The following is a 19,896-nucleotide window of genomic DNA, read 5'->3' as shown; positions in this document are numbered from 1 at the left end:
TCTGCCCTTCTCTGTCTCATCCAGTCTTCCCATGCACCCTTCTCTCCTCTCGCTCTGTCTTCTCCGCCCCTTTCCGTTCATTCATTCTAGAATACTTCCTGAACTCTGTGCCAGGAGCTGTGCTGGGACCTGGGAAGACAGAGTTGTATATGTAAAACCTACACCGGCCCTGCTCTTGGGTTGTCCCTAGACTCGTGGGAATACATGAGCTTTAAGTCGTTGTATGAGGACAGTCGTAAGGAAGGGCTGAAGGGTGGACGCAGGAGGTCCTGAGAGCGGCGCTGACTTCTGGGCGCACGACCGCGGCCACCTGCGCAGTGTCCCTCGGGCTCTGCGTGCACAAGGCACCATGCCGGCTTTAACGCGTTGCTCTTCCCTTCCTGAAGTTCCTAATAGCCTTTGAACAAGGGGTCCTGCATTCACATTTTGCATTTGGCCCTGCCAGTTCCGTAGCAGCCCTGTCTGACGGCCTGGGGCTGAGGATCTGGCTCTCCCCCCCGCCGGGGGGGTGGGGGGTGGCGGAGAGTGGAACTGAGAGGCGCAGGGTGAGTAAGAGTTAACCGGGCCTCAGCATGGGGCGCGGGGAGGGGAGCGGGGAGCCTCCAGGCCCAGAACTGCATGTACAGAGGCCCCGCATCAGGAAGGCGCTTGGCACGTTCCAGGACAGAGAGGAGCCAGGGAAACCCAGTGTAGCAGACGCGGGGGAGGGGGTGCGGGAGGAAGCCAGCCAAGTCTTCAGGGCCCAGGCCATGATTGGCGGGGGGTGGGGGGGGGGAATCATTCCTTTCTTTCTCTCTCTCTTCCTAACGTCTTTACTTCTGTGTTCTTTTGCTGAGCCTCTGCGCCATGCTGCCCACTCCCACTCCTCACGGTCCTCTGCCTCTGTCTTCCCCACTAAGGCTCTGGTGAGATCTGCCCCTCTCACCAGGTCCGCTCCCCGTCCCTACTGTGCCCACACCCCCCTCCACATCTCTTCTGCCCCATTCTCCTGGGCTTCCTGTGTCCTGGGATGGACTTGGATGCCAGGGGCCCAACTGTGGTCATCTTTGGGCCCAGCAGCTTATAGTTGGGGCTGTGGTTCGAGCTGGGGCTCCCCTGAGGGGGGGAGCAGTCAAGACCCTTCCGTGCTGGGGCTGCACCCCCTTCAGTTCTGACTTCTGCACACACCCACCGCCCACCCTCGGCCCACAGTCCCAACGGGAGCCCGGCCTCTGAGAGATGGAGCAGGGCGGGAGGACTCCAGGGAAGTCAGCGGCTGGCCAGCCCCGGGAAGGTGGTTCACAAAGACCCTGCTTCCCTTCCAAGGCCCCTTGCTGTTGGGATTGGGATTGTGCTAATTTCCTGTTTGGCTAGGGCTCCTGACAGGTGGCCATTCGGAGTCAGTTCTTCAGGACTCAGAAAGGAACAGAGACCATCAAGTCTGACTTCCTTGCTGTGTAGACAAGGCAGCTGAGTTCCAGAAGCAGAGGTGGCCCCCGAGCTAGATTCAGAACCAGGACTCGAGCCCCGGTCCTGCCAGCTCCCTGTGAATCAGTGTTTTGCTAAGTTTCAGGGTGATTCAGCCCAGTTTTGAGAAAAAGAAGGGGGCCTAGAACCCAGTGAAGTCCATTCCCTAAATCCTGCCCTGCTCTCTCCTCCATCTCCCTAAGACAGAAGGTAATGAGGTTACCAAATGTGACCTGGGCTGGGCAGGGGGCCCAGGACCCCTCCCCTGCAGGCTCGGCCAGCCCCCTTTTCCTGGCCAGCCGACCAGCTGTTAGAGCACGAGGCCAGGGGCTCTGTGGAAGGAGGCCCTAGAAGGAAGGAAGCACTATCACCTCAGCCCCGCCCTCTCCTTCCAGCCCTGCCCCGCCAGAATGGGGGTCCTGGGATCCCGGGGGCGGGGGGATGGCAGCTGTCCCACCAGGTGTGGTTATGAGTAACTGGGCTCTTTCCCAGCCAGCCCAAGCGAGGCCCTGGGACCCTGGGGAGGTGTGCGTGCGGCTGGGGGCAAGATGAGTCTGTCTGTCCTCCCCGTCACCTCCCCTGGGGGTGGTTCTGAATTTAGCCCCTCTGGGACAGGCAGGGAACCTGTATATCTTTTATTCCTGCCATGGGAATCAGCTCCTAACTTTGCTCCCAAGAGAGCCGAGGCCGGCATGTGCAGGGGCTGGGCCCCTTTCCCTGTGACTGGCTGCAAGGGGGAGCCATCTGTGTGAGGGCGCCTGCCAGCTATCAGACACTCCTGGGTGGCCCACCTGGAGGGTCGAGGTGGCTCTCTTGCTCTGCACCCTCCAGTCTGGTCACCCCCACACCGCCCCGTGCCTCCCAGCTCCAGCCAGGCGGCTGCCCTCTGCGCTCACTTAGAGCTGCAGATTCTTGCCAGGCCACAAGGGGGCCCAGGCAAGGCGGCCTCGGCCGCTCTGAGCGCCTCTGGGCAGGTGTGGCTCGTGAGGCTTTGCCAAGCTCCTTCCTGTCCGCTCTCTTGTTTAGTTTCCTTGACAACCCTGCTAGGTGGGCAAGTGGTTGGGTAGGTGGACAGGGCAGGTACCATCCTTGCTCTGCCGAAACTGAGTCACAGAGAGATGAAGGGAGCCACGGGGTCCACCTGCCACTGTCACTGGGACTGGGCTCTCCAAGTCTCCTGACCTGGGCTCTCCTGCAAGAGTGGTGCCGTTCCTGCAAGAGGAAGGGGGCCTGGGCAGTACTCACACCCACCCTACTCCCCAGGGGCGCCTGGCCCGCATGCCTCAGGGATTTGGGGAGCAGGGGCGTCTCTGTGGGTGGGTGGGGAGCAGGCAGGTGCTGAATGAGGCTCAGGGGTGGCAGGGCAGGGGGACTGGAGAGTGACTTCGGGGTGGGCCCAAGCCCAGGGCTGCCCCCTTTCTCTCTGTTGTAATCATTTGCCCTTCTTTGTTTCTGTCCCCCAAGATGATGAAGATGAGGAGGCCCCCGGGCCCTCGAGGCAGCCTCTGCGGGTGCCCCTGCAGCGGTCCGCGGAGGAAGAGGCCCACCTGGCCAGGCCTACCCTGCTCCGCTCCTCCTCCTCCTCAGACCAGTCCGAGATGGTGGGCCCCAAGCCGGAGTCCCTACCCCGGCCCTCACCCCAGGCCCAGGCCACCTGCAGGACCCCTCGGCCACACCCCAGCGCGCCCAGCACGGGCCTTGACTGGCAGCTCCCCCATGCCCACGTCCAGCAGACTGAGGCGTTCCAGCAGATCTGCCGGGAGCTGGTGACCGTGCACCGGGACATGGCAAACAGCATGCACGCCATCGGCCAGACCATGGCTGAGCTGACCAGCCGCGTCGGTCAGATGTGCCAGACGCTGACAGAGATCCGGGATGGAGTTCGGGCAGCTCAGCGGGGGCCCGACGGGGTAGCCCCCACGGGCTCGACCCCTCAGGCTGAGACCCCCCCGGCAGAGCCCCCGCAGGCTCCCCCGGCATCGGCCCCTGCACGGACTACCAGGTCTCGGAAGAGAAAGCACAATTTCTAACCCAGCCAGTCTACAGGAGGAGGAAGAGAGATGGAGGACGGGTGTCTGGCCTCGAGACAGGAGCCAGTCTCTCATGTCCGGGACCGATGACCCCTGTAGGATACCGGGGAGACTGCCATCTCCTCCCCACGCGCAGGTCGGCGGCCCTGGGCTCCAACAGAGTGTGCATCCAGCCCCAGGCCCTCATCTTTGGCCGATGCCGAAGATGTGGGCAAAGTTGCCTGCCTGACGCTTGCTTGTGCCAGAGCGGCGGCCTCCTCCTGGTCTGCGCCCCCAGCAGCGGGCCTCGTGGGGAAGAGGGTAGCAAGAGCGGGGAGCATCTGAATGGAATCCTGCTTGCCAACCTCAGGGCTGCCACAGCCGCCTCCCACGCCCTGATTCTGCTGCTTCCGAAGGGGGTGAAGCCTGAGGATGGGCAGGGGGAGCCGAGCCCTCCCAGGAGGGGCCCGTCCTCTCCTTCCCCAGGGCTCCGAGCGCGGCGGGTGGTGCCCCTGCCTTGGCCTTCCGCTTGCCCTTGCGGTGCGTGTGCTCAGCTGCTGTGCTTGCCTTTTGTGTGGAATGGGGAGAAGAACGGGATGGCGTCGGAGGAAGGAGGAGGTACCCTGGCGTTCGTAGAGCACCTTACGCTTTTCCTGCATTTGCAGATGTGTGATCTCAGTGGGTTCTCGGGACAGCCAGAGACACGGCCACGCCCGGTCTTCCTGTCACCGTTATGACCAGCATCGCCTGCATTTCACAGATGACAGATGACACAACAGTTAGTCGGCGGGGGTGGGGGGAGGGGGGGCGCCAGGCCCGGAAGTCAGGTCTGTGGATTTGCCCGGCTCCCCCCCGCCCCCCGGGTCAGAGGCCAGATCCGGAGTTGAGAGGGGTGTTGCTCCTTGCCTCCGCTCTCCTGGGTGCCCGTGGGAGGCAACAGCAGTATTTAGGAGGTGAGTCCCCGACCCCGCCCTGGCACTAAGGCCGATGGCCGGGGTGCGGGGGAGAGGCAGGGCCCAAGCCTCGGTACCTGCAAGGTGACTCCTCCTCTGGCTTCTAGAAGAGCCCAGCAGGGTCCCTGTCCCATCCAAGTTCCAGCATGCCTTGCCTCCGCTTGCTTGGGCTGCATATGCATCAGCTACACACATCTCTAGCTTCACGTTTCATGTGGGAGTGCGGAGAGACAGCCAGGTTCCTCGAGCCAGCGAGTGAGGTGGGGTGGCAGTTGCAAGCTTAGCTCTGACCCAGGTGTAGCTCAGCTCTGTGTCCTCTTTGCTCCCTGGCCTGAGGCTGACCCCAGCAGAAGCTCCCCCCCGCACCCCCCCGCGCCCCTCCCCCCGGCCCACCGTCTCCCACGTCTGCCCCCTAGAGCCATGGTGGGGGCCGGGAGGGCCACTCTCCCCAGTGCCTGCTGTGGCTGTTTGTGGAGCGCCGCTTCTAAACCCAGACCACGCTTTGTCCCATGTCGAGAGCGTGGGGGACACCTGCAATGTCCCTGTGTCCTCGGCTCCATCTCCCCACTCTGTGGTTCTTTGGGGGCTCCTGCTACCCCAGACCGAACACTCCCCTGTCCGACAGCCCAGTGGCTTGATTATCGCCCGGCATTCCCCTGCCTTCCAATGCTGGAATCCAAGATTGCCTTCCCAAGTCTTTTTGTTAAGATGGCAATAAAAAGAAATTGATCTCACACTTGGAACGCACCCGGTCTCCAGGATCTTTCTTTGGTGTATATTCTCTTTCTTCGCTTCCTGTGAAAACCTCGAGGCCCCCAGAGCAGGGCTTAGATGACTGAGGGAAAGCATGCCGGCCAGAGGGGCTCCAGCGCCGTCGGCATTTCCCAAATCCGAAAGTACTCAGATGCCCTGTGTCGGGGCGCCATGCTAGCTAGCCCTGTGAGGGAAAGGACGGAACCGAGGAGCGGAGCGAGACAAAGCAGCCACATAGGAAACCGTGCAGCCATGTTTAAAGTCTCTGCACAGCACAAGCAGGACGTGGCTGAGTGAATTTTACCTTCTGCTCCCTAAAAAATGTTAGGGGTCCTGGAAAAAGAAAAGTCACCATCTCTGGCAGGAGACTCCAGAAGGATCAGGGGCTATCCATTTGCCAGTGTACTTCAGGGACCAGCCTGAGGCATGAACTTTTTGGGGGGACACCTCCCCACTGATCCTGGTATCTGTCTGTCACAGGCAAGACCCTGCCCTCCGAGAGCTGAGGCTTTCAAAGTAACCAGAGCGGGTCCTCCGGGTCCCTTTGGGAGACTCCTTAGAAGAGAAGGGGCCTGCTAACCTGGGCGTTACTCCCAGTCACACAGAGAGGTCCTCCCAAGCAGGAAATCCCCAAGTCCTGACCAGGGATCTATCTCCTCTCTGGAAGGTTCCAGCCCGCCCTTGACCTCCTGGGACCCAGGTCATCCTCTTCTGTTCTTGGCCGAAAAGCATGGCCATGGAAATCAAACTTATCCGATTTCTGCCACAGGCAAAGATACTGTGAAACTGGGCCCAGGGTCTTCTGCAGCCTGGTCTCTAGGTGCTGACCAGTAACTGGCAGACCCCTCCCTCTGGTCCTGGGGAGGGAAGGGATCAAGTTGGAAGCAAAGGGGACAGAGAGATGAAGAGCCTGTGACCTTCAGATGAAATTTCTGTAGTTTCTTTTTCTTGGCTTCGGTGGGGATTGTGCGTCTAGCACATCAAAACAGGAAGGCGAAACTGGGACCAGTGGTTAGAAGTGAATTTCAGTGTAAGGTAGAGAAGTCCCACCTAAGGGTCTGAGGCCTCCAGCCGCTTTAAAGGCTGGCTGGGTGATGTTCTGTCGGAGGTTGGGTGGCCATCTGGTGGGTGGATGCATGACCCAAAGACCTGTCCAGCTCGAGACCTAAACGCATGTGAGAAAACGGAGCTCAGCCTCTTCTTGGTCACTCTTTCCCATTTCTGCCCTCCGTGACTGGTGCAGTTTCCTTCCATCAGAGACATACCCACTGAGCAGGACCGTCTGAGCCTGGCCTTTCTCTGCCCCCACTCCAACAAAATGGATGCCCCGTGGGTTATTTTCTCTCTTCTGTTGGAACTGATAGTCATTTCCTGACCCAGCGAGAAAATATGGTGCATTTGATAAGGCACAGTGGGTGAGGTGTGAGAGTGTTGTCTTAGTGCTTATCTATCCAGTACCCAAAGTCAGCAGGAGTTCAGAATAAAAACTATCCATTCTCATCATGAAACTTTCAGTCGAGAACACATGCCCCCCCCCACCACCACCACTACCACCCACCCCCTTGATTGCTTCAAAGGGCGTCAACTCTGTGGGTCTGATTTGAAAAGCTATCAGATGAGCGCTATTTGTAGAGTGGCCTGCGTTAGCCATTTTCCACCTCCTTCTGACATACACTGTGCCTTCTCTCCAACGAAGTAGTGACCTGGAAACTCAACAGATACAGAGATTTTCACTCTTTATGAGCCTTGTCTTCCAGGGAGAGCTCTCGGAATGGGACGGGCGTGGCTCTTCATAAAGGGATTGTCGCATGGGGACAGAAGGAGTCTGTGAGTGGATCAAACCATTGGGGGTTACTGCAAAATACTTACAAGAGGGAGATCTGATTTGAGGTCATTTGTGTTGGGACTTAGCTTGGCTCCATTCAACATCTTGAGGGGACTGGTTGTTAGGATTTGCTGAGAGTTGCCATATATGTCATATTTCACATGCCAAGTTTCAAAACAACCAGATATAACCAGATGCTAAACAAATTTTGATCTGTCTTGGAAGATTGTGATTGCTGCAAAGATTTGGAGTTCTCTTCCTAAACCTTGATTTTTATCGGGCAGGAAACCACCAGGAGGTAGAAAGGGAAATTGACCTGAATCTTTCTAAAGTTTCGGACGTAGTCTAGAAGTTGCTCTTTTGAGGAAATCCCTGATAGTTACGTGTTCCTCATCTCTTTTTCTCCTAAAGTTGGATGCCAGAGAAAATAATTCTAGCTTTTAGAGCTTGATGATTGCTTAAACACCCCCCCAAAAAGAGAAGAGTGTCTCTTTCCTTGTGCTCTGTGATCCAAGTGATTCTTGTGAGGGAAGATGAATGAATGGTTTGCCTTCCGAAACCGGGAGTGGGAAACTTTGGATCTACCCCAGTTCTGTTCTGTACTAACCACAAGGGTGATTAATTTTGGATGTCAGACCCCAGGCTCTCGCTAAAATTGGGGAGTGGAAAATATTTTGCACATTCAGAAGGAATCTCAGATCCGGAGAAAAGCAGACCCCTGTGCTAGAGAGTTGCGACTCGGAAGTATTCGTTTGGAAAGACATCTCTAGGCCAGGGGTCCTCTTTTCCTTTCCCCAGGTTCTTCGTTAGTGGCATGACTGGGCATCCTGGATATCACAGTATTGTCTTCACAGCTCAGGGAGACCAGTGCTCATGTCTGATTCTGACAAGCGCAGATGCGTTGAGGCTAAGTTCCTGGACCTAAGCAAGTTCTGAGGATCTAAGTGCCACAGATCCTGCAAATGTGACCCCCCCCCCTCCCCAACCTGCTTCTCTAAACACGGGTGAAGCAGCCAAAAGCTCATGTTTGCACTCCTGCCCCCCTTGGCCTCACTCCCACAACCCAGGGGTCCACGCTGCAGCCTGTTACTAGGTGGCTTGGTCCCTGGCCTCTAGTGGTCCCCCTTGTAAGGTCATGGCCTTCTCCAGGGCCGAGTAGAACAGAGTCCACAGGGGACTGTCCCCGACGACACGGGGCAGGATGTGCTCAAGGGTGCTATGCCTGAGGCTCGGTGAATGTAGATTCACAATGTGGCTGGCCACCAGGACCACCACCAGTCCTGGAATTGGCGTTCGTGTGTGTCTTTTTTTTAGGGGGTGGCCATGGGGGTAACTGTAGTAATTGCTTAACGAGGAAAACTTGGAAAATACAGAAAAAAAAATGATAGAGCAGATCCACCTGTAACGGATAATCAATCACTGGTAAAACATTGGTATATTTCCTTCAAGTAGCTTACCGAGCGAGGCTTGTTTTTAAAGCATGACTGAAACTGTAGAGTAAATAGCTTCCGGACTTACCGTTCTCACTCTGCATTCTATCAGGACAGGATCGTTCTTCCACGTCAGGAAAGATCCACTGAAAACATTCTTCTATAGATGAGTAACATTCCATCGTACGAATGAATATACCACGGTTTTCTCCAGTCTTAGACGTTTCGGTGTCTTTCCTTTTGCATATTGTAAACAATGATACAGGCAGGGTGGTGGTCGGTAGAGTTTGTCTACTTGGTCTGCATCTTATGGTCCCTTTTTAAATTTTCCAAAAATTGCGACAAAACGCACGTAACATAAAATTGACCGTTTTAACCACTTCTTTTTTTAAGTGTACAGTTCAGCGGCATTAAGTTCATTTACATTGTGCATCCATCACTACCATCCATCTCCAGAGCTCTTTTCGTCTTCCCCAACTGAGACAGAATACCCATTAAACCCTAACTTCCCATTCCCCCGCCCCCACACAGCGGCACACCCCGCCCCCGCCACCACCGTTTCGCTTTCTATCTCCATGAACTTAACTATTCGTCTAAGTACCTCATATAAATGGAATCTTACAGTATTTGTCCTTTTGTGACTGGCTCATTTCACTTACTATGTGTTTTCAAGGTTCATTCATGTGATAGCATGAATCAGAATTTCCTTCCTTTTTAAAGCCGAGTAAAATGCAATGTGTGTGTATTCCACATCTGTTTATCCATTTCTCCATGAGTGGACACTGGGGTTCCTTCCACTGCCTGATTATTGTGAATCATGCTGCTATGAACGTGGATGCACGAATACTTGCTCACGGCCACATTGCCAAATTTGTGTCCCAAAGGGTCGTGCCAATTTACTTTCTCCCATTAGTGTGGGAGGCGCTTTTCTAGCCAAGATGGGTGTTATCATTAAAAAAGAAGAGAGAGAGAGAAATCTGTGCCAATGAGACAAGGTGCTACTTTGTGTTCCGTATTAGTGATGCCGAATACTCATTTGTTCATTACCCCCTTGGATTTTTTTTCTGTGAATTACTGTTTACCCCGGACTGCTCCAAGTTAGGCCAGTCAGACAGACTTTGATTTCTTCCGTGGCTTTTGAGACAAACCATAGCATGAGGAAAAGAAGTTCATTTTTGACTCCAAATTTCCTAGATGCTCGCATAGCACAGAGCCTTAAAACTCCAAACGATTTCCTCTTTTGAGCTATATGCTTCTACTTCTCTGTACGTGTTACGTCATCCCCTCCTTTGGAGGTGGCTGGGTGGATGTTGGAAATGTCATTTCAGGGAGAGCTGGGGAAGGGAGCGATTCTGAGGGTTTGGCGCAACTTTCAAGGTTATCTGGGCTTTTCTGAGTCGGTGCTTTACAGGCTTACATAGGAAAACAGACCTCAAAGCTCCACCTCCCATTTATTAGCTGTGTGACCTTGGGCAAGTCCCTTACCTTCTCTGAGTCCTAGTTTCCTTACCTTAAAATGACTTAGATTAATGAGTAGTTGCTAACCTTTTCTTGTCTCTTATTTACCTCCCTCTTCTGTCCGCACTGGACAGCCACTTTTTAAAGATAGTGATCTTTAGCATTTATTAATTGACCTTTTGGGCACCCTTGTCACATGGGTTATTTCTGCTGGACTTTGTGAAATACTGGAAAAAGTCCAAGAACCCCACACTTACCACCATCAGAGGCCCGCGGGTGTTTGGGGGTCCGTGCGCTTGAAAGCTACTGAGGAAGAACTGACCTGATCTGTCCAGTTTGCAATCATTTTTGTAGCTGGTGCTGAATTGTGTATCTACCAGAATCTGGGAGGTAGGCAGGGCAGCTGTCATTTCTAGTCTCAGAAAACAGAGATTCCTAGAGGCTCGGGGACTTGCTCGAGGTCCCACAAAACGGTGACGTTGAGACCAGGGACTGGCCCCTAGCCGGCGTCCCAATCCTGGACAGGCGGGCTGCCCTTAGAGGCTTTTCAGCACATGCCACAAGCTTGTGGACCTCCGACCTGCCACGCCTGCCCAGCACCACGCCTGGCCCTGGCAGGCACTCAGCCACGAGTGGCCCGTGCGTTCTCACCTGTCCCCCTCGCCCCCAGGTACGTGGTCATCTCCCGGGAGGAGAGGGAGCAGAACCTGCTGGCGTTCCAGCACAGCGAGCGCATCTACTTCCGGGCGTGCAGGGACATCCGGCCCGGGGAGCGGCTCCGGGTCTGGTACAGCGAGGACTACATGAAGCGTCTGCACAGCATGTCGCAGGAAACCATCCACCGCAATCTGGCCAGAGGTGAGTGCCCACCCCCAGGCGAGGGCCATGACAGCCACCCCACGCAGGGGGAGCCAGAGCTGCTTCTCTAGGAGCTTCCTAAGAAATCTGATGGGAAATGCAGTCTACCAGCAATGGGGAGACCCAGAGGGACTCGGGGGGCGGGGGAGGGGGATGGGCAGCCGGTCTGGGTGTGAGCGGCAGCTCAGAGCAGGGCGGCGGGCACTCCCGCGTGTTCTCCTCCCCCAGAAGCCCTGTTACAGATATTTGAGAGTGTCGAGAGAGACAAGGCCCCAGAGCCAAGCACATGCGTTTTATCAAAATGGATCCTCTTTCCCCAAGTCCAGCTGATGGAAAGATGCTAGAAGGTGCCACTGGCTCAGTAGTAGCTAATGCTGACTAAGTAAGTCACACGCGCAGAGCAGCCGTTCTGTAGCGTTCACGTGCTGATCACGACAGGAGCGCCTGCCTGGTGAGCGAGCTGGGAGAGTTAGGTGGGTACTCCACAGAACACACCGAGAACAATGCCCGCCTTGACCACTGTGAGCCCTCAACTGTAAGCTCTTAATTCTAACGATCCCCTGTGGACTGTGATCCCCATCTCACAACTGAAGAAACTGAGCATCAGATGAATACAGTGACTCCCCCAGGGTCACGTGGCTAGGAAGGGCAGCGCTGGGTTTCTCATGCACATCGGTCTCTGGGCAGGGTCTAGCCTCTAACTGAACGTGTTACACGGCCTCCCTGACAAAACTAGTTTCTTCCCTGCTTCCTCCTGGTCTCCTTCTTGGAAGTCCTAATCCCAGGCTCTGCACGAACGGTCTCTATTAGAAGAAGAAGGTTGGAGGGAGGTGGGAAGGGGACCTTAGGTGTGGGTGATGGCCTGGTGGGTGAGATGTCCATCCAGGCTCCATTTAAATGAGCCCTTGGAAAGTGGCTTAAAATACTCCCCAGGCCCTAGCCCTTTGCCTCAACCCCATCCTCAGTCTGGCCAAGGCAAACTGGCGAGTCTGGCTCCTTCTTTCCTGAGGACTTTCCTTGCACTAAAAATGCACATTCAAATACCCAGAGTCCGTGTGGTTCCAGGAACCAGGGCTATACCCAAGTCCCACCATATCACATTCCTGACCAAACTACTTCTTGGAAATAAATCTTCATGTGGAGTATGAGCGGAGAAGATGAAGAGGGGGTGGGGTGGCCCATTGCAATTAAGCTATTTTTAAAAACAAAACAGAATAAAGCAGATTGTGGACATTGAATGCACAGCTGCTGCCTGACTTGGTAAAAGGTATCTGTGATTGGATGGGCAGTGAGGAGGCCCAGTAGTCATACTCATCTCTTGTCTCCTTTGGATCTGGGGGTTGGGTACAGGCTGATTTCACTCGGGAAGGCATGTTTCTATGATGAGACGGCCACGGTTTCCATTTGACCTCCGAAGATGCCTTATGTAAGCGTGTCTGATACCTAGTAGGAGCTCAATAAATCTTTGTCAAATGGATAAAAGAAGAAATGAATGAAGACAGCCAAAAAGTCTCCACAAGAACCATATCATCAGAAGAAAAGAAAACCAAGCAAAGTCATATCTGAGGACACAGGTTCCGTCCCTTGGCCATAATCGTCTTGAATTCTGGATTTATAATGTCCTTCCCCCCCCAGGTGTCTTCTCCAAAGCACCTCAAGCTGCAATCATCCTGAGAGAGCCCTGAGACCCAAGGGGAATGCTCAGAGAAGGGAGTGAGCTTTCAGGAATGGTTCAAAGGAGGCATGGCAGAGAGATTTGAAATGAGATCCACGAAGACTTGTGAAGATACAGGAGGAAGGAGGGTCTGTTCCTGGCCAGGCTGAGCAGTAGGAAACAGGAAGGAGACCGAAAGGCATCGTGTGGGGCAGGGCCAGAGCAGTGAGGGGAGGGGGGAGTGTTGGTCCTAAAGCCCTTGGGAGCAGTGGTGAGGTCAGTGGCCTTTGGATGTGGAGATGTCTCTGTAGCCTGTAGCTTTGGCAGACTCTGCATAGTTGGTAGAGGCTTAGATTGGTGTGCCAGCCCCACTCTGGAAAGGGGATCGCTACCCTCAGTCACTGAAGGTCTTGCGTGGAAGGTGGTTTCTTCATAATTGGAGGCTGGAGCCCTGAGAAAGGCCAGAGCATGAATTATTCGTTCTTAAGCAGGGACATTACTCGGAGTCCAGAACTGCTTCCTGAAGACAGTGTAAATTATACCTTTGTGGTTATCTTGTAAAAACAGGATTTATCTAATACAGTGTATTCAAAAAATTTATGTTAGTTGATCTACTTAGAGTCACTGATTGACTTTATGGTGTTTTCTCCATATTTTATGGAGGCTTTGAAATCAGCTTCATGGTGCTTAAAGGTCTTTTTTGGCCCTTAGATTTTTCTGGAAGCCTTGAGTCCTAAGAAGTCTCCCACACATCCTAGGAAATCTGAATGACCTTGTCTTTGAGCAGAGAGGCATGAGGACTCCTGGTGATGTGTAGCCTTGACCTCGCAACATCCTCAGCTCTTTGCTGCCTGATTGGTCCGTGAGACATGAAAGGGTGGCCCTTGATGTTTAGAGATTCTACATGGGCAAGTGTCACAGCTGATCTGTAACACAAATATGTTGCATTTTTTACAAGCGTTCATCTCCATCCTTTCTGCCCCTCAGGTGTTATAGAACTGTAGGCTGTGAAAGCCACCTGACTTTCAGGGGCCGTGAACATGAGGTTGCTCCTCAGGCATTCATGTGAGGGCAGAAGAGCGGTGTCCGGAATAGGTTACCCCCATTTGTGCTGTTACCTGTAGGAAACCCGGGTTCCTACGTGGCCCGGGGCACAGTACGCCTCGCCGGCTGTGGGAAGCCAGGGCTCTGTCACAGCCTGGAACATCTGGATCGCTCACAGAGATCCCTTGGCCTTCACTCAGTGGTTTTTCAGCAAACCCAGTTTTCGGAAGCCTAACTGCAATATTTAATCAGGCCGAGTCATTGCCCAGAGTCATTTCCCGGGACCCTGCCCTGATCTAGGAAGCCTTTGAGATTTCCCAGCCCCACGGGCTGCTGTCAGGACCTTCTGAGGGTCCCCCTTTAGCATCTGCACCCCCAGGAAGCACACTTCTATAGCCATTTATGAAACTGTGTCGGCTGTTTTAAAGAATCAGGCTAAAATTACTGTTGGGAGCTCACCAACGTCTTTGAAGTCAGTCACATGATGGAAAGAGATAGAAAAGGGAACGTCCTTTGAAGGATCAGGTAAGGAGACACAGCTGTCTTTCAAGAATGCTTTGGGTCAGTGTGGTCACGCGGCTCTTTATCTTGTTGGAGGCTGCTCCCCGGGAGCCCTCAGCCACCGGAGGGGCCCCGTCTTCCCTTTTTCCTTCCCGCCTCGGTTGTCAGGGAGAACCACAGACGTTCAGGTCACTTTCTCTCCCGTGCACCTCGTCCTCCGAAATCCTGGGAGAGTTAGAAAGCACGGTTGCTGCGGGTTGGACTTGGCCCCACAGGGCCGTCTGGAGGCAGTCAGGGAGCAGGAAGGAGCGGACGCGGTGTTTCCTGTGTACCTTTTACCAAGTCGAAGCAGCCATCTCTCAATTGCCAGGACCGGACAAGAAGCCTGGAGGGCGGGGGTCCCACACGTGCTGAGTTGTGAGGCGCGCTCCCACCTACCCAGTCTGATCGGTGGGGTGTCAGCCTCTGGGGTGACCGCACTTCCAACTGCCCTCCCCTCCAGCATTCCCTCAGCCTACAAATGTGTAGCTTATAGATGTAAGGCTCCCTTGAAATGGTCTTTTTCAAGAATTCTTCCCACTTTTTTGGGTCCCACTCTAGACCCCGTGATCCACGGAGTGACCCGCCTCTCCCTTTCTGTCACGCCTGCCCCCGCAGGGCCAGCCCCAGAGGGATGTGTCCAGTGACTTCCTAGCAGGAGGCCTGCTTTGTTTTCTGTCGGTTTCTCCCACGTCGGGGCTTTTCCCCACGTCCTCACACCCTGGTTTTCCTTCCTAGGAGAGAAGAGGTTGCAGAGGGAGAAGTCTGAGCAGGCTCTGGATAACCCAGAAGACCTGAGGGGTCCCCTTCAGCTCCCCGTGTTGAGACAGGGCAAAAGTCCATACAAGCGTGGCTTTGACGAGGGGGACGCACACCCCCAGGCCAAGAAGAAGAAGATTGACCTCATTTTCAAGGATGTGTTGGAGGCTTCACTGGAATCCGCAAAGGTGGAAGCGCATCAGCTGGCCTTGAGCACCTCGCTGGTCATCAGGAAGGTCCCCAAGTACCAGGATGATGCCTACGGTCGGTGTGCAATGAGCATGTCGCATGGCGTGCAGAACGTCAGCCGGACCCAGGGGGAAGGGGACTGGAAGATTCCCCAGGGGGCTTCCAAGGAGCCCAGGGGGCTTCCGTTGGAGGATGAAGAAGAAGAGCCTTCGTCGTTCAAGGCCGACAGTCCCGCCGAGGCCTCCCTTGCGTCCGACCCTCACGAGCTTCCCACCACCTCCTTTTGCCCTAATTGTATTCGCCTAAAGAAGAAGGTCCGGGAACTCCAGGCCGAACTAGACATGCTTAAGTCTGGGAAGCTTCCCGAACCTCCCGTATTGCCAGCACAGGTACTGGAGCTCCCAGAGTTCTCGGACCCTGCAGGTAAGTCGGTGTGGATGAGATGGTGGTCGGAGGGCAGAGCACCCTGTGGGCAGTGTGAGGGTGGCCTGGCGCTCTCTGTGGGAGCCACCTTCGGGGAGACCCACGCCCGCAGGTGCCTGCTTCAGACAGGCTGCTCCGCGGCCCCAGTGGGATGCTTCATGTCTCGCCCTTGTATCCTCCTCGTCAATAAAGGAAGTTCCACTGCAGGAGGGGTGTGTGCTGTGTTCTTGACCCGTTGCCTTTCTCTGGCGGTCCTGGTGGTGTCTCAGCCCCACGCTCAACTTCTAAACCCAGTCTTTGTCTCTTCCCCAGTCCCAAGCAGGGCAGCTCACCGGGGGGAGCTCCCGGCCTTCTCAAACTCAGTCCCGGGACACGGCCTCGTTCTTCTCCCGAGCTGCTGTTCTGCCACACATGGTCCCCCCCACCCCCCGCCTGGAATTGTAGAAAGCCTGGGATACGGGACGTTTGGCTGCACGCCTTGGCCTTTTTCTGTTGGCTGTCTGGATCTTTTAGAACCGATCGACAACCAGGAAGGTTTTTTCAGTACACAAATGCAGCTGAGTCCGAGTATTTACATAGCATTTCCTATTTTAACCACATCCCTTAGCTCAGAATGAGGTGTTGCAGATATTCAAAGCATGTGTCTTAACTCAACTGCATTCTGATCCTGAAATAAGCTGGGGCCGTGGCAAGCTGCCTGCACGCCTGCCCTGAGCACGTTAGCGCCGAGAGAACCGAGCCCCACGCCCTGGCTGTGTGACTTGGGCAGGCTGAGTGAGCTGTGTTCTCTCCCGCAGATCTGTTCCTGCGGCTGCTGGCCCTGCTGCTCCGTTGGTAGAGGAGGTTGAGTTCCTTGAGCGCCCACTAGCGGAGGGTAAAGGCAGGCAGCCTGGAGCAGGACGGCCACCAGGCGTAATCCCCAGAGGAACCGTCACCCATGGATAACAAGAGTGCTCATGTATATATTTAAAAAATAATAATAATAAAATTCTAGGTTGGGTTTCAGTCTGTCCTCGGAACTGGCCTCTGTTTCACACGGGTGTGGCACCGACCTTCCGGGCCGTGTTCCCGTTCATTCTGGAAGAGCCGGCGTTTTTTGCCGCTGGGCTTTAAATGTTTCCTTCCCATTTGTCTTCCAGCCTCCGAGAGCATGGTCTCCGGCCCCGCCATCATGGAGGACGATGACCAGGAGGTCGACTCTGCAGACGAGTCCGTCTCCAATGACATGATGACCGCCACCGACGAGCCCTCCAAGATGTCCTCCGCCACCGGGCGCCGCATCCGGCGCTTTAAGCAGGAATGGCTGAAGAAGTTCTGGTTCCTGCGGTACTCCCCGACACTCAACGAGATGTGGTGCCACGTGTGCCGTCAGTACACCGTGCAGTCCTCCCGCACGTCGGCCTTCATCATTGGCTCCAAGCAGTTCAAGATCCACACCATCAAACTGCACAGCCAGAGCAACCTGCACAAGAAGTGCTTGCAGCTGTACAAGCTCCGCATGCACCCCGAGAAGACGGAGGAGATGTGCCGCAACATGACCCTGCTCTTCAACACCGCCTACCACCTGGCCCTCGAGGGCCGGCCCTACCTGGACTTCCGGCCCCTGGCCGAGCTCCTGCGCAAGTGCGAGCTCAAGGTGGTGGACCAGTACATGAACGAGGGCGACTGCCAGATCCTCATTCACCACATTGCCCGCGCGCTGCGGGAGGACCTGGTGGAGCGCATCCGCCAGTCGCCCTGCCTCAGCATCATCCTGGACGGGCAGAGCGACGACCTGCTGGCCGACACGGTGGCCGTCTACGTCCAGTACACCAGCAGCGACGGGCCCCCGGCCACCGAGTTCCTGTCCCTGCAGGAACTGGGCTTCTCCAGCACGGAGAGCTACCTGCAGGCGCTCGACCGGGCCTTTTCGACCTTGGGCATCCGGCTGCAGGACGAGAAGCCCACCGTCGGCCTGGGCATCGACGGGGCCAACGTCACGGCCAGCCTGCGCGCCAGCATGTTCATGACGATCCGCAAGACACTGCCCTGGTTGCTGTGCCTGCCCTTCATGGTGCACCGGCCCCACCTGGAGGTCCTGGACGCCATCAGCGGGAAGGAGCTCCCGTGCCTGGAGGAGCTAGAGAACAATCTGAAGCAGCTGCTGAGCTTCTACCGGTACTCGCCGCGCCTCATGTGCGAGCTCCGGTCCACGGCGTCCACCCTGTGCGAGGAGACGGAGTTCCTGGGGGACATCCGTGCCGTGAGGTGGATCATCGGGGAGCAGAATGTCCTCAACGCGCTCATTAAAGACTACCTGGAGGTGGTGGCCCACCTCAAGGACGTCAGCAGCCAGACCCAGCGGGCCGACGCGTCCGCCATTGCGCTGGCCCTGCTGCAGTTCCTCATGGACTACCAGTCCGTCAAGCTCATCTACTTCCTCCTGGACGTGATCGCCGTGCTCTCGCGCCTGGCCTACATCTTCCAGGGCGAGTACCTCCTGGTGTCCCAGGTGGACGACAAGATCGAGGAGGCCATCCAGGAGATCAGCCGGCTGGCCGACTCCCCGGGGGAGTACCTGCAGGAGTTCGAGGAGAATTTTCGAGAGAGCTTCAATGGGATTGCAGTGAAGAACCTCAGGGTGGCCGAGGCCAAGTTCCAGTCCGTCAGGGAGAAGATCTGCCAGAAGACCCAGGTGATCCTGGCTCAGAGGTTCGATTCCCGAAGCCGGATCTTCGTGAAGGCCTGCCAGGTGTTCGACCTGGCCGCCTGGCCCAGGAACAGCGAGGAGCTCCTGAGCTATGGCAAGGAGGACATGGTGCAGATATTTGACCACCTGGAGGCCATCCCGACCTTCTCCCGGGATGTGTGCCGGGAGGGGCTGGACCCCCGGGGCAGCCTGTTGATGGAGTGGCGGGAACTCAAGGCGGATTACTACACCAAAAATGGCTTCAAAGACCTGATCGGCCACATCTGCAAGTACAAACAGCGCTTCCCGCTCTTGAACAAGATCATCCAGGTCCTCAAAGTCCTCCCCACGTCCACCGTGTGCTGCGAGAAAGGCCGCAATGCCCTGCAGCGAGTTCGCAAAAACCACCGCTCCCGCCTGACCCTAGAGCAGCTCAGCGACCTGTTGACCATTGCTGTGAATGGCCCGCCGATCGCCAACTTCGATGCCAAGCGAGCCCTGGACAGCTGGTTTGAGGAGAAGTCGGGCAGCAGTTACGCGCTGTCCGCCGAGGTCCTCAGCAGGATGTCGGCGCTGGAGCAGAAACCAGTGCTGCAGACCGTGGACCACGGGTCAGAGTTTTACCCGGACATCTAGGGGGCCGGCGTTCCAGAGTTCACTAAGCTGTTGAATATTTTTTTAATCTATACTCATAAGCTTTGATATATTATATAAATATATATTATATTATATATATATATATATATATAAGCCCACACTGAAAATTTTTAAAAACCAAGGTGACGTGTCCACCAGAAGCCACTGGGAGCTTTCACAAAGGAATGATGTTGGAAACGGACTCTCATCTACAAGATCTGGCAGCTGCAACCTCCGTGGCCATCCTTTTCCCTCACGGAAGCACGTGCTGGGGCCACACGCGTTCCCACCTAACAGCCAACCAACGGCCTAAGCTAAAATGACGGGTCTTTGTCATCACCTCTAGGTGGTTTGTTGTATGTTTTTGCTTGGGGGTTGAGGGGTTTGGGTTTGGGTTTACGTTCTTGCCTTTCCTTTTCTCGTGTGGTCTGCGATGGGGTTCTTGGCCCCTTCGTGGACACGCTGGTGGAGCTGAACCCCATCTCCGATCGGGGATGGGGTGGGTGGTGTATCTGGATTGGGGTATGTGACTCTTTCCCTCTCCCACCTGATTTCAGCTTGAGAGGTTTGTATGCATTTCCTGATGAGCGTTCCTTCACTGTCTTAGAAACTAAAGTGTCAGTCAAACTGTGACACCCACCACTTCCCCACCTCTGTCACCTCTCCCGTCCCTGGGTTATGGATTCCTTCCTTCCGGCCCCCTGGATCCTAAAGATCTTACCTGTTATACTGAAGGCAAAATTGCCTTACCATCGAGCTTGAAATCCTGGGGAAGGGACAAGGTGTGTGTGTAAGGGGGGTGGGGGGGATTTTTTGCATTCCTGTTCTTACATAGTGTGGGGTAAAATAATATAATTCCAGTCAGATCCAGGACTGGGGGGTGGGGTGGGGAATGAAGAGCCAAGAAATCCAGACCCTAACAGGGCAGTGATTTTTGGCTAAAAACAAGTAAAATGAAAGGTATGTATTCCATTTACATGAATTATTTATGCTCTGTCTTTATAATCACATAATGTGTTGGGGGTATTTTGTTGTTGTTGTTGTTCCTTTAATAATCAAATGCCTGCTCTAGTTCAGTGGCAGGAGATGTCAATGCAAATTGTGCCCTGGGTTATGCGTGACTCGAAGGAGGGTCTCGAGAGCTTGAGGCCTTCTTTTGTGACAAGGCTGGTACCAAACCCTTCAGCCTGGCAGGAGGCAGTGGGCAATCAGGCGTTGTATCTATGCTGGTGAATGCTTCCTTTTTTTGAA

General features: G+C 55.1%; 1 protein-coding gene across 2 annotated transcripts in view; it reads left to right on the top strand.

Annotated features, from left to right (window-relative positions):
• Positions 1–18,690, top strand: part of PRDM11 (PR/SET domain 11) — a 78,835-nt gene extending 60,145 nt beyond the window's left edge. Inside the window, exons 5-7 of one of the 2 annotated variants that reach the window (XM_028111345.2) lie at positions 10,545–10,732; positions 14,709–15,341; positions 16,481–18,690. In XM_028111345.2, the coding sequence (XP_027967146.1) occupies positions 10,545–10,732; positions 14,709–15,341; positions 16,481–18,645 (2,986 nt within the window). In that variant the 3' untranslated portion in view covers positions 18,646–18,690. Of the gene's footprint in view, positions 1–2,910; positions 5,147–10,544; positions 10,733–14,708; positions 15,342–16,480 lie in introns of those variants that run through there. The other variant, XM_088017668.1, reaches the window with a different exon arrangement.
• Positions 18,691–19,896: the final 1,206 nt, after the last annotated feature.

This window comes from Eumetopias jubatus, unplaced genomic scaffold (genome assembly GCF_037043125.1).
Source record: "Eumetopias jubatus isolate StellerSeaLion01/CBP00866 unplaced genomic scaffold, mEumJub1_p1.0 scaffold_13, whole genome shotgun sequence".
NCBI classification, from domain to species: Eukaryota; Metazoa; Chordata; class Mammalia; order Carnivora; family Otariidae; genus Eumetopias; species Eumetopias jubatus.
The sequence above is the reverse complement of the archived record's forward strand: the minus strand, read 5'-3'. Positions and strand labels throughout refer to the sequence as shown.